General features: G+C 38.1%; 1 protein-coding gene across 1 annotated transcript in view; it reads left to right on the top strand.

Annotated features, from left to right (window-relative positions):
• Nucleotides 1-15,084, top strand: part of NDUFS4 (NADH:ubiquinone oxidoreductase subunit S4) — a 47,750-nt gene that overhangs the window by 5,909 nt on the left and 26,757 nt on the right. The window contains exon 2 of the mRNA XM_030968282.1: nucleotides 14,905-14,983. Coding sequence (XP_030824142.1) covers nucleotides 14,905-14,983 — 79 coding nt within the window. The remainder of the gene's footprint in view (nucleotides 1-14,904; nucleotides 14,984-15,084) is intronic.

Raw genomic sequence — 15,084 nt, 5'->3', positions numbered from 1 at the left:
TCTATGGTGAACCAGAATGGTGTCTTAGATTTCCTGCTTTTGCCTTCTCTGTTTGGCTTTATTGGAACTAGAATGTAGGAGTGCTCCTAATTTCTTTTGGAGTGGAAAGAGTAAGCTTTTGAAGGCCCCCATGGAGTAATGAAGATGTTGGATTTAATGAAGCATGGGAGCAGTAGAATGGTGCTGTCAATTTGAACAATTCCATCACAGTGAAAAAGTGAAAAATACCATGTATTGTGTAGTTTAGTGGTGAGCTCACATTCATCTCATTTGAGTTCTTAAAGTGTATGGGGTTCCTGTAATGTTTGTGAAAGTTTGCATATGTTCAGTATTTGTCTAGAGAAGGAAGAGGATGGTTAGGAAGATGTGCAAGTAAGAGGAGCAGATAGGAAAAAAAAGTTTGGGAGAGGCAAAGTTTGAGAAGGAGGCAAGGAGGAGATGTGTTGTTCTGGAAATGGCTGTTTTTCTAATGTACTTAGGGAGAAGTAAGTAGAACTTGCATCATGACAGCAAAATGTTTCTGATAAGGCTTTGTAGATTGTTCTTTCTTACTGATCATATGACTTGGGTGACTTATTTTAATTACATTCAGTTCCTTCAGTTTTGGAATTGGAAACCCAGAGGGGAGGAATAACATTTTTCAGAAAGTAAGGGTTAAACAGAGACAAGCAGACAGATGTGTAAGGTATATTTTGTTGAAAGTTAACTAGTAAATAAGCAATGTATTTGCTTCTCCAATAAAACAACTGAATGCTCTTCTAACCAGTTTTGTGGCAACTAACCATTGTGGGATCAGAACTGTAGCTTGCTTACATAAAGTCTGGCATACTTTTCGAAAAGTGTTTTTACATGTGATAATAACTTTTTTCAAAAATTTACTGATTTGAGAACCTAGTATTCTTCTCTCTACTTAGAAGATTTGAAGTGGAGTGGAGATAGAATTAAAACCTCAAAACTGCACCAAAACAACAAACAAGCAAACCCTCAAAAAAGCTGTGGAGGGTCGAGGTGAAATTTTTTGGCAATAGTATCTTAAAACAGAAGGACATAATACTTTCCTTCAGGGACTAGACAATTTAAAATAGAATCTAACACTGCATTTGAAAAATGACCCTTTGTTTTCAAGAAAATCCCTCAAACATTCTTACAGAAAAGACTTTCATATTGGTATATCCCAATACCAAATATTTGATATCACAAAGTCTGAGAAATGTAATTGTAGAACTTGTTGCGCTAAGTTGAACCACATTTTTTGTCAAATAAATTAGTCAGTAGTAAGATTATAAAATACCAGATGGATACATGGGGAAAGGGAATAACTATGCCAACTGTCAATGGACAGGGTTTCAAATCTGTGTTACCAAAATAATAAAATTTGCTTTATTGATGTAGGCTTAATGTAACATGTTCAACAGATTCAACTCACAGTGGAAAACCACTGCTATTTGGATTTTAAAAACTGCCTTGATTTTGCCTTACTATAGGTTTGAGCATTTTGATTCAATTGACCTTATTATTGTCCATCTTAGATGAAATTGACTGCTTTAAGAGACTGAAATGCTGAGAGTTTTATAGTTAGCAGAGAAGCATGAACCTGCTCGCAACTAGTTTTAAAAAAAACCCAAGTTTAACAACTCCTATTTTATACTAATAATTTCAGTAAATTTGTATGATCCTTGATAGCTAAATGTTTTATATGTTTTACCCATGTGTAGGTTTTCATTCTTATGATAGTACAGTGGATTTTGCTACGTTTTAAAATTTCTTTTGTAAGCATTTGATTCTGACCGTGTTAAAAAATATACCTCTGAAGTATCTTAAGATTGCATCCTTTTTTGTTTCTAAAAAAAGAAATCTCTAAACTAGCAGGAGGTAAGCTGAAGAGTTCACATTATCTTCTTTATAATGTGTGTTTTCATATTTCCTGAGAAATTAATGATGTTATTTCTGTCTGAGTTTCAAAGGGCAGTTGTTCTGTCCTGGCAGTGTAATAGTATGTTTAGGTACTATTTACTCAGCTCTTTCTGGCTGCAGTAGTTTCTGTCTAAGTCTTCCTTTGACACATGACGGATGTTGAAGAAGTAAAGTAACTTTTGACTCAACAAGAGAGTCTGTAGGCAGCTCCAGAATGTGTGTGGGCAAACAATTCTTGCAGCTGCTTATTACTGGGGTCTTAACATGAAAGAGTTCATAAACAAGTCCTGTTCCTTTTTTTAAAGTCAGACTTTATGTATTTGACACAAATATTTTTAGACCTTTTATGAATGTTTATTTTATATGTGAACACCTCTGGCATTGTCATTTGTGATCAGTCTATTGAAGTAATCTTCTGCTAAATGTTGATGAAGTAATCCGCTAAGTGTTAGTGATGCTGTTTATATTGAAGTCCAAACTAAACTTTTGTTGCAGATGAGAGCTGTTGAGTTTTTCATATTTTTTTATAGATTTCAGTAGTTTTAAGGTAAGATTTTTATGGATATTGCATTCTCAGAAGTTACAATGTATCATCTTTCTGCTGTATTTTAAATTAAGGAAAAAGGCAGAAAGCTCTTCATGCAGTAGCTTTGACCGTTCTGTCACGTATTCAAGGAGTATTTGTGTCTGCTGTGGTAAGTTATTGGAAGAAAAATTCTGCAAGAGTGGTATATTTTCATACGCCAGTGTTCATGCCTACCAGAGAAAGAAACAAATCTGCATATTATCTGAACTGAAATTTAAGAATGAGGTTTGCTTTGAAAGCACCAGTGTTGCCTTAAGGCTTTATAAAAGCATGAGTAATATCAATACTTGCAGTCTCCTTTTAGAGAGAGCTAACAGCTGATTAGATAGTAAGAATATGAAAAGTAAGAAAGAATAGTTCTAGTGGAGGAGGAGGGAATAAGTCTATGAGGATTGGTGCACAAGTGAACACACAAATAGGGTAGCTGATGAGGTTATTTTTATTCTCAAAGGTGAGTTCTCAAAAATGCTTCTGAAGTGTGTTTACCTTAATAAATAATGACAGATGGAAATAAAATTAAATCAGATAATTATGGAAAAACAGAGCATTCAAGCTTTCTTTGAATGTAGACTTCATTTATGTAGCTTGGTAGTTTCATTATATTTCTCTTGAAGTGCATAATAATTTGTCCATCAGTTTAAAGAATTATTGTTCCAAGATTGCACATGCTGATGCAGTATGCAAAAGAAAGGAAGGGAGTTTTTTTTTCCTAGCTAGTGCCATTGTTGCTTGCACTTGTGTGTAGAATAGGAGTTAAAGTTTTGATGTGATAATTTTTTTTTCAAAACTCCTGTGGGAGACGCATAGGTTGCTTACATTGCAGCCAGCTGTTTGTTTTCATCTCAGATGTATATTGTAGAAGGCAGTACCCACAACTAAAAGCTTGTGTGGTTAGTATCCTTTTAAAACAAGGTAAGATTTAAAATCAGTCCTTACAGAGAGACTACATAAGATTAAATCTTTTGGTTTGATTGCAATGTTAGGCTGTAAACCAAGTGCAGATTAATTGCATGGACTGGAAAAAAACAGTATTGTATTTTATTTGATAGGAATTAATGACAAGCAAAGTGTCAAGGAGCATCAAAGGCTGTTTACTCCAGAAGGTAAGGCAAGCTGGAAAGTGAGGGTGACCCCAGCAGGGATAGTGCCCTTACTGACCAGGGCAAGAGTCAGAACCAGGGCTGGAGGTGGGTGCACCTAATGATGCCACTTCAACAAGGGCTGAAGACCCAAAGTTGAGCTTCTAAATGGAACTCCAGGGCCACAGGCAGGAGATGTTCATGGAGGCCCTGCATGAGGCTGGTCATGGCCATTAAGACCTGCTAGTGCCTTTAGTGTCCTGATGGGTGGTCTGGGAGAGTTTGTCTTCAGACAGTTGATGTTAGAGCGCTTGAAAACTCAGAGTATGTTCTTGCATATAAGGTGGCACCATTGGTGTATCTTCTCTGAGTATAACTCAGTAGTCAAAAAATTTTTGAAGTATCATGGAGATTTTTTTCCTCAGAGCTGTATAAGAATCATGTGGGCTGACAGATCAAGTGGTGTGACTAAGGTGTGTGACATGGAGTGTAGCTAAGGTACATGATAACTGAGGAATGGCAACAGTTCAAAGGGGGAATTGAGGACAAAGGCTTAGTGTCAGAAAGGAAATTGAAGAGAAAGGTAGCTGAGACAAGGCGAAGTTCACAAAGCGAGTGTGAAATTAAATCATGCAGAATAATATTACCTAGATTATCCTATTCTCCTCTAGAACAACTCCTAAGAGCATACAGTTTTGAAAAGAAACCTGTATGTCATGTTCCATTGGTAAAGCATTTGGCTTTCTCTAGCTGGCTTGTACTACAAACGCTAATATATAGCTCTTAAATACAGTTTTTCATAGCTGCCCAACAGCTAAGGATTACTTGCCAATAGCTTATTTGACTTTCACGAACCATTATAAACCAAGATATAGTTTTCCAGGAACACTTTAAAGAATTTCTTTTTGTGTTGTCGTTTACAGTTCAAGTGTTTGAGAGCAATAAATACAAAAGAAGTTGCCATATATATATATATATATATATATATATATACACACAGGTAGATATATATATCGATATATATGCTGTGTTTTACAGGCCTTGGATTATTAGAATAAGAATTAATTTAGCTAGTAAATGCAGTCACATTGAAGGGCTAAATCAATAGGAGTGGTTAGGGGTGAAATACAGGACCATGCTGTGCCATAAACCAGTTTGCAAACACAGAGGAATCTTTACTCTGTTTTTCTGTTTAATGTTAACATGATTCAAAGGCTCTTTTTCAGAAAGCACAAAATAAGACAGAGGTGGGATGTGGGACATTAGTTTCATTCCTCACAGTTTTGAAATGAAACCCTTTGACTTTTTATAAAGAGAGCACAGTTTTTAGTTTTGTCAAGTCCTATGAATGCCTGAATGTGTGTGTGGGGAGTTTGACATTTAGAAAGCACAAACAAAGCAAATGTGTCACCTGGGTATTTTATCTTTACACCCTACACAACTTTTCTCTCTTCTTTTTTTAACTTTATTAGGCTTTCTAACTGGAGAATGTAAATTTAGTTGATAGTTGTTATGGGCTGTGCAACATTTCTAGTATTATATGTCTTCCAACTAACTTGCCTATAAGAAGTTTCTGGTTCTCAGCAGCCTGCTGCTTTCAGATTGTGAACTGAGATTAATTCCTAAGATTAGGTGTTCCAGTTTGGAGAGTAGTGTGTAATGAAATGCTTTATTAGCAACTGTACGGGTGGCAGTAATTCAGAGTTCCTGTGACCTGATAGCTGTTGGACATCTTACAAATTATGTATTATATTGCTCTAAGTGTAGTATACCTGGTCTCCTTTCAAAATGAGTTCTTTTATTTCTACAACAAAAATGTTTAAATAATTTTGAGTAATTTTGTTCTTAACATGTTAAGCCCCTCTCTCAAAAGTGTTTCTAATCTGTTTTCTGTAATCTGTCTGAGACCACTGGTGTGCTCTGAGTCATGTGCATGTGAGGGTCAAGGAGCACTGACATGACATTTTTTAGAAGTTTAGTTGCAAGTTATGACTCAGTTTGTATCTAAGCACTTCAAGAAATGTTTTGATACCAGCCTGAGACTTGCAGAGAACTGTTTCAGGATGTGCAGCTGTTGCTTGCGAGTGCGCTGACTTGAACCTTCAGGCTAGCTCTGTGGATTTTTGGCTGAACTTTTCCTCAGCTCAAGCTGTTTGCATTATGCATATGCTTATACTCAAAATCTCAAAAGACACCAGCTCTGCAGGAGTGACAGAGAAGTGGCTGAGCTGGCCTGGACATACTGTCTGCCTCATGTGGAGCCTTCGGAAGGACTGATTTTGTTGTGCATCCAGTCATGTCACCTCAGTTAGCTGGCTGCCCAGATGGGCTCTGTTTGAGTCAGGGAAAGTGCAGGCATGGTACTAGGTCAGAGCTAACCTCCTTTATTATGTCTTGACTGCAAGAAATCTGATTAAATGAAGAAAACTGGTGGGTGGGTAATTCATGTCTTCGCAGAACTGACTTGTGTCCTGAGGAATCCACTAGGCTGCAGGGATGAATATAGTGCTCTGGTCCTGTGGTAGTTCTGGAAGGACCATTTCTTTACATTGTCAGTGGTTCAGCTGATACTTGTTTGAGTATAGTAGGTCAACAGCATTCGCTCACCTGTGGGATAATTAAAGTAGAATCTAAAATAACTAAAATTTTATTATTTTCTATGTAATGACATATTCACTACTTGAAAATGTAGCTAATTTCAAAGAATTATAGAGTATTCTGTGTTGGAAGGGATCCACAAGTATCAGTGAGTCCAGCTCCTGACCCTGTACAGGAGGGGTCACACCCACATGCCTGAGTGCCTTGTCCAAACACCTCTTGAGCTCTGTCTCGCTTGGTGCTGTGACCACTTCCCTGGGGAGCCTGTTCCAGTGCCCAGCACTCCTCTGTGTGAGGAACCTTTTCCTGACATCCAACCTAAACGTCCCCTGACACAGCTTCATGTTGTTCCCTCAAGTACTGTCACCATAGAGAAGAGATCAGTGCCTGCCCTCTATGTCCTCTCACAAGGAAGTTGCAGACTGCAGTGTGGTCTCTCTTCATTCTCCCTCAGGCTGAATAGACCAAGTTGCTTCTCATGTAGCTTCCCTTCGAGACCCTTCAACACCTCCTTGGTCCTCCTGTGGGCATTCTCTAATAGCTTTATGACCTTCTTATATGGGGGTACCCAAAAGTGCCGCCAGCACTGGAGGTGAGGTTACCCCAGAGCAGAGCAGAGCAGGACAATCCCCTCCCTTGCCTGGCTGGTGATGCTGTCCCTGATGCCCCCAGGACACGCTTGGCCCTCCTGGCTGCCAGGGCACTGCTGGCTCATGTTCAGCTTGCCATGGACCAGAGCCCCAGGGCCCTTTCCATGGCACTGCTGTGCAGCCGCTCATTCCCCTGTCTGTCTGTACATCCAGGGCTGCCCCATGCCAGGTGCAGAATCCAGCACTTGCCCATGTTAAATTTAATCTGGTTTGTGATTGTCAGTCCTTCTGATTGTCAAGATTCCTCTGTGCAGCTTCTCTGCCTGTAACAGCTCCTCCCAATTTAGTATCATTGTCAAATTTGGTTGGTATCCCTTCCAGTCCTGCATCCAGGTTGTTAATGAAGATGTTGAAAGTCTTGGGGCCTAAGATGAAGTTCTGTGGAACCCTCCTAGTGACAGGTCCCCAGTCTGACACCACCCCACTCACTGTAACCCTTTGTGCCCCACCCATGAGCCAGCTCTCACCCATCCCATGATGTGTTTGTCCAGCTGTGAGCTGGACATTTTGTCCAGAAGGATCCTATGAGGGACACTATTGAAAGCTCTGCTGAAATCCAGAAAGATCACATCAGCTGCCTTCTCTTGAGCAGGTAGGTGTGTTACCTTGTCATAAAAGGAAATTGACAAGCAGAACTGTTCCTTCATGAAGCTGTGCTGGCTGTGACTGTCCTTCAGATGTTTTTCAGTAATTCTCAGAATGGTCTTCTCCAAAACTTTACCAGGCACTCAAGTGAGACTGACAGGCCTGTAGTTTAGTGTTTGTAAAGACAGGTTAACTTAATATTTAGCTTCCAAGTTCCAAACCACAAGTCAAACGCTTATTTCCATGTTAATTTAGTACACTTATATAACCATTGCTTCTTTTCATAAGTTTTGCCTGACAGAAAAGCATAGTCAGTTCTTGCCCTGTTTTCTAAACACGCTACTAGAAAAAAATAATTTATTGCATATGAACTTATTAGCAAGTAAAAGTAGTGTCTGTTTATTTATATTTCAATTTATATAATTTCAGCAACTTACTACAGAAATTTCAGTAGTTTAGATAAATTAATACTGCATTCATCCATTTAGAAACATAATTTACTCTGTTTAACATCATTTTATAGGCAAAGGAAAAAGTATGATCAGCCAACTTCATCAAAGTATGAAAATATTTATTAATGAGGAACTTTGTTTTCCTCCCAACACGAAAGTTCATCCTGCAGTTCATACTACAAAATAGAACTACATGTTGCCATAGGCAGTGTTTGGCACTATGTTCCATATTTTACTTATGTTGGAAAGTAGTAAGACTAGTAAGTGAAACTGAGTAAAAATAAAATACCATTGACTCTGTTAAGTCATTATCACTTCAACTACAGTAGTGACTTTAATACCAAGGAAACATTATCCCACTGTGTTTAAATTAATCTGTCACAAGTTTAACTTTGCAAGCTGTCTTTATAAAAATGCATTATGTTGGGGCTAAATAAAATATATTATATTGAATAGTGTGATCTGTATTGTATTTAACATTGTATCATTATTTCCTGTATTTTATGTGCCAGAACTTCATACTGATTTGTATTTAGTCTGTTTAATCACAGTGTATGACTAGGTTGGGTGCTGTGGAAGTTGTTAGCTGGTGGTGTTTCTTTTTGTTCTTTTTGTTCAGAATTTAATGTTTTTATGGTGGCCGTACATTCTGAAGCTTATATTATTAGAAATGCAATAATATTTAAAAGGTTGGTTTTCTAAAAATTAAGAATATTCAGTCTGTTGCATTGTTCATCATGGCTTCTGCATATACATATATTCACATCCACTGACACCCTGGTCTTTCAGTGTCAAAATACTTAAAACATCCTTTAGACTTATTTCTTGGTGACTGTCTTTATTTCTCATGTGATACATGGGGCTTTCTTCAAGACTTTGTTTTACCTATACGTTGTGATCTGATTACCTGTTTGGTGATACCTGGGTTTTTTTTACCATATCTCCGACAGTTGACCAAAAGGGGGTGCTAATAGATCAAACAGTCAGATGTGTTGCATAAAGAGGTTAAGGAAAATTTTTGTGCAATGGTTTTAAGTCCCATCTGCTGAATTGTGTCAGGTAGATACAAGTTTTCACATCTGGATGTTGTGTAACATTCCAATCAGAACACTGCTCTCCGTGGAAGGCAAATTCATGCCGTGTAAATATGGCAGCTTCTTACTATGTAGGGGTTAAGCGTAGGTTACTTAGCAGATATTTACGGTGGTCAAATTTGTTGAGTTTTAGCAGTTGAATACATACACCCAGAATAACCAAGTAATACGTTCAAATCAGATGCCTTAATTCAGATACCACAAAAGACCTCCGCTGACTGTTTTTTTACTGTTTGGTTTCTTCTGTTCAACAAAAGTTAATGGCTTCAGCAGAGCTGGGGCCTATAACTTAAGAAGGGAAAGTGAAGACCTAAGAATCTTCCCTGCAGCAAGGAATTGCTATGTCCTTATCCCACAGTGGTAAAAGATGGTTGAGAGACCTGATACTGTTATGAATATTGTAGTTTTCCAGTAGCCTGAAGAACTTCAGGGGCTTCTTGCTGGATTCCTTCGTTTGTGTAGCAGGGATGTGGAAACCATTTGTGACTTTGGTGTAACTACAGATGATGGTGGAAGGAGAATACACACTTACCATGGAAGACGTGGTTAGTTGATCACAGCATTTGTTTCTTCCGAACACATGGTACCTACAGAAAGTTTTGAATTCTACAAAGACATATTTTTTCTGGTAGTCCTCATTAATTTATTCTGTGTTACTGAGCTGATATAAGAGTTACAAGTATTTAATAAGACCATGTAGTTTAGTCTTTGCCAAATATCTATTCCTGTATTCTCTGTACAGTGTAAAAGACATTTTACATTTATTGTGAGACTCTAAAATAACAAATGGTAGCCATAATTATTTCTAGATGCAATGTCTAGTTCTACAATGCCTCACTAAAGAACTGTGCACAGAGGAAGAAAAAGTTACTTTGACCTTTTTAAAATTCCTAACACTGAGACCCAGAAATATCATTAAAGGATATTGTTTTGTAGCATATATATATATAACAAAGCCTATGCTGAAGTAATCAGATAGGTGGTAAAGACAAAATTTTGGTAAACAATGTAACAGTTTAAATGAACTGTAGAAATTAGTATAATGAAATTATCATAAACTACAGATAATCTTAACTTACAGTAGTGTAAAATAATGGTATTATAAGATCATATAGATCAAGATTGAGGAATTGAGATTCCCAACACAATGGCATAGGATAGGGAGAAAATCCTTTTGCCGATATAAATGAAATGACATTTAAATGGTGGACTCAAAAGATAAAGGAGCTGCTATACTGTGGGAAAGTATATGGACAATCATAAAGGAGAGAGGTGACTTTTTTAGTAAACCTTAATTTTTGTTTTACGTGACTTTGAAGAGTTTTTGTTTTAAAAGGCAGTCTTTTACAATAAACCTAGATTTTTACATTTGAATGCCTGTTTGTTCATCACTGACAAGCTCACTATAAGGAAAGCGTTTTGGGTATATTCACAACAGAGCTCTGGCCAGCTTGGAGCCTTGTCACACTTGGTTTATTAGATAGTAACCATGAAGGAAGTTCATTTGGTATGTGTTCTGAATAGGTCATTAATGAGCCTATAAGATGGCAAGATTTATTGTTGCTAGGTACATGTAAAGCTTTCTCTATAGTTTCTGAAATTCTGAATTATTTTAGCAGTCTATTTGTAATTATTCTTAGTATTCTGTGTACACTAATTCTAAATCAGAATTTGATTAGACTTGGAGCAGGGTAGAAGTAGAACTTCCTGTTCATCCCAGGATATTTCAACAAGGGAAAAAAAAAAGCATAGGCAGTCAAAAAGAAGCAAATGGGGTAATGTATACCCATATTATGCACAGAGAGAAAGGAAGAAAGCAGATTACCTTTCCAGAGGTTAGTAATAGGAAAAAGCAGTAGGATCTTGTGAGAATGGAATTGTAGTTGCAGTTGAGGTGTAAGGGCTGAGTTGTACTCAATGAACTTGAAGGTCGCTTCCAACCCAGTCATCAGTGATTGTGTGATTCTGTGTGCAAAATGTGTATTCTAGACTTCTGCAAGACTATCCATCAGAAAAACTACCTAGAAGTCAAGGTGGATGTGGGCAAATATTAATAGATAGTTTTGTGAGAGTTACTGTACTGTTGAGGATGAAATAAAAGGCTTAACTCAAGTGTTAAGTGATTTAGATTGCAAATTCATTTAACTTGAAGGTATAATAGATATTATGAAGTTGCCATTGTCGGAGTTTGAGAAGAGAGCCGTGTGTGAAAGAGGTGCATTTCCTGGTTCTGTCCTCAGATGAGTGCCTGACATTAGCTACACACTTGCAATGAAGCCTACTGAAAATTGAACAGGCATTCTGGGAATCAAGCTACGCTTCCTATTAACTTTCAAATAGCAGTATTTCAGTTCACATGACATTTCAGAGTTGCTGTTTTTTCCACACTTCAGATTACTTTCCTGTGAGAGATAAAACAAATAGAAATATCATCAGCCTGTCATCTTTAAAGCACAACTGGTGTTTTATGTATTTTCACCTGGAGGTCTCTCCTCCACTGACTTGAGGTTCACTTTCATAGTCCAAAAGCCACTTTTCAACCACTCTTCAGTTAGGAAGTTCTTAGAGAAAGTGTGTTCTGTCCAACTCATTGCAGTCTAGGGATGGACAGAAGGCAGCTCATTTAAGAAGTGTACAAGATTGTAAATTCCAGTAACAGTTGTGTGTTTTCTGGAATTGTGTAGTCAACAGAAATGTCTTTGAGAAATGATGAAGAGGAGAAGTTGACTTAGGTTAGTAAGCTGCCCATATGCTTTTGAGGAATAGCCAAAATATCATGGAGAGCTATAAGGTACAATACCTTGGAAGTTATCCCAGTTGACAGAGTCATCTCATGCTAAAAGCCAGCTCCCTCTGTGTAAAATGTTGAGGCATCTCAGAAGGAGATTCTGCCCACCTTTAATCTGGTGGAGTTTTTACCCTGCTCTTTATCATGGTGTTAGTAAGAACAATGTCTAATGATGTAATGCTGAGTGGAAATAATTTTCAAGGGCATGGCATTTGTACTTTTTAAAGCTGATTAATGCTTTTCCAGTTTAAAACAAAACAAGCCGCTCTCAACCATGTTCAAACTAAATTGTGCTAGATTTTGTTCATAACTGAATTTATATTACAAGAAAAAGTATCATCCTGATCAGCATTTTACAACCTTTACATACCTGAATCTTTATATATTGATCAGACCTTCCCTCAGAACAAGCTTCAGAGAACTTCTTGATTCATAGTCTAGATGAGTTTTCTTTAGAAAACGAAATAATTAAATTGCATAATCCAGTGTCTTTCTTCGGAGAGATGTTAAGTAATGTAGTGAACACTGTATCACATGAAGTTCCGGGAATACCTGCAGAATATTACTTTGATTGTAAAGCTACTGTAGTGGAGGAGAAACTAATTTTCCTGTTACAATGGTTTTTTTCCTTATTTAAGGTTGAATATTTTCTGGCTTTAGCTACTTAAGTCTGGAACACAAGTGTAATGCTGCTGTTCAGCCTGCTCTTAGGATAAAATCTCTCTTGGTGTGTATTTGCATAAGGACCAAGTAACAGCCTGTTCTCCTAGTGCTCCAGTATCTCTCTATTCTGTTTTTATGATGTATTATTTTACATGTGCAGGTTAAAAAATACGGGCTGTATTGAGCCAGAAGCATTCTGGTACAGAGATTTTGAGCTAACAAAGTAGTTACCTTGAGTTTTTATGAAATAATTTGGCTTCCTTGCACTGGAAAACTTCTGTGTTCTGAAACAATGTAACTTCCCTGACAGATTTTGTCACTTTAAATAGGAATAGATCTGTCTGTCCATGCCACAGAGTTAGGTGAGTTTATAAACTTTGTGCTTTGGAGATGTTTTGAAGTTGTTAAAGGCAGAGAGAAGATAATTTAGTAGAATCTAATCTGTGTTGAAAGTATTGATTTATATTAGATATTTCTTAACTGAACTTGGTTGCAGTTATTTAGTTACTGAAGGTTTTTGTAGAGAAAACTGAATTCCAGCATTTTTGTTCCTCATTTCTTTAAAATGGCCTTAATCAAATATGGAGCACACTGTTGTCTGCCTGGATTTCTGCGAGGGTTTTGATATGCTTTGTCAAAGCCTCCCCTCAGAACAGCTGGTGTGTCACAGTCTAGTGAAGTGGTCCGTGCAGTGGGTGGGGAACTGGCTGACAGGCAGCACTCAGAGGGTGGTGGTGCCTCGCTCCTTTTCACATCAGCAACCTGTTACAAGTAGGGTCCCCAGGGATCAGCTTTGGGTCCAGCACTGTTTGATTTCTTCATAAGTGATCCATGGTGGGATCCTGGCAAACCCTGATAAAAGTTTGCTGGTGATACCAAACTGAGTGGGGAAGTGGACGCTTAGGAAAGGAAATTCACCCTGCAGGAAGACCTAAACAGGCTGGAAAAGTGGGCTAACAAGATCCTTATGAAGTTCATCAAGAGCAAGTTGCTGTTGTTCAACGTGGGAAATCATACTCCAGAACTGCAGCATAGTCTGGGATTTACCCGGCTGGGGACTAACTTTAGGGTAAGGGACTGGGGGTCCTGAGGAAAACAGTCTCAGTCTGTGTGGACAGATGCTTCTGAGCAAAGAGAGGAAACAGATTGCTGGGTTGCATCAAGAAATGCATAACCAACATAGATGAAGAAGTTATGATCCCACTTTTCTCAGCAGTTCTCAGGCCATACCTGCAATACTACATGGACAGGCTGGAGGGGGTCCGAAGAAAGGCCGCAAAGATCATCAAAGGACAGGGAAGCCTGGCACATGAGGAAAGGCTGAAAGAACTGGATTGGTTTAGTCTTGAGCAGAGAAGACTTACTACCATGTTGCAGTATTTTAAAAGGTGGTTACACAGAAGGTGGACACTCCTTTTTACAGTGAGTCACGTGATGCAAAAGAAGCTAATAGCACAAGTTACTCCTGTTGAGATTTTAGTTAGACACGGGGAAAATTTTTCACAGTGTAGTTAAGTCAGTCAGCTGTTGGAACAATCTCTCCTGGGAAGTGGTGGGTTCCTCAGAGCTGGATAATTCAAAGATTCAGCTGGACTGGGTATTGGGCCATCTTGTCTAGACCATGCTTTTGCCAAGAAAGGTTGAAACAGATGGTCCTTGAGGTTCTCTTCCAACCTGGTATTCTATCATGAGGTCAGAGAATTAGATTTCTTGGCTTGTTTCACCTGCTGTTGCATTATTTCGCCAAAAGATGATTTGTACTCAAGGGGCCTAATCCTGTCTTTAGTGACATAATGTAAGCTAAGTGCAAATCTAGTTAATTCAGTGATGTGGAATTGTGTTCTCTGTTTCCGTATGTATCTTACAGATTTAGCAATTATGCAAGAAGATAAATTGTATTTCTTGGAAATGAATAAGCTGACCCAAAATTATTTAGAAATTAAGCAAAATAGTTGTTTTGCCCACTCACAACCTGAGAACTATGTTTGCAGTATCTGCTTAGAGTTTGTTTAGTCATTTTTTTGGATTGGTTTGGGGTTTTTTGAATTTGTTAATGTCCTGTTATTGAAGTGTAGAATTGGAGCTTTACCATTGCAAATAGATTTAGGATTTTTTTCTTCTGATACCATCAGTTTAAGGATCAGAGTTCCAGAATGCTTGCAGCAGCCTTGTATTTTTCTGTCTGTTCGTGACAAACCAGCTACTGTACATTCATATAGAGCAGTACAGTCCTTGCCACTGGCAGTCTCTCTGTGACAGAGAGCCTGTAGGCTGACATAAAGTGCAGCCTGTTGTGAACTGCTAAGTGGGAGTCTGCCAAAAACTCAGCAGACAGAACTAATTGGGGAGAAAAAGGATTTTTGTGCCCTCATCTCTCCCTCTTCAATTTTTTTTACAAGACGGATATTGTTAAAGTAACTTGTTTATGTAAGATTTGTCTGCCTCTATTTTCTCATTGCATGAATCATTTTTTAACTTCAAGTCTTGCACTGCAGGTCACTGAGCACTTCCACATGGCGGCTGGCGCAGAACCAAACTCGAGACACGCAACTCATCACAGTTGATGAAAAATTGGTAAGGGTTTTCTACTGAATACTATGATATAGCCTTCAGGGTTATTTCTGCACAATAGGCATTCAGTATGGTATTCTGTGTTCTTCTAGGAAAGCCGTATA

The sequence above is a fragment of the Camarhynchus parvulus genome, chromosome Z (genome assembly GCF_901933205.1).
Source record: "Camarhynchus parvulus chromosome Z, STF_HiC, whole genome shotgun sequence".
Taxonomy (NCBI): Eukaryota; Metazoa; Chordata; class Aves; order Passeriformes; family Thraupidae; genus Camarhynchus; species Camarhynchus parvulus.
This window is presented reverse-complemented; position numbering and strand designations above follow the sequence as displayed.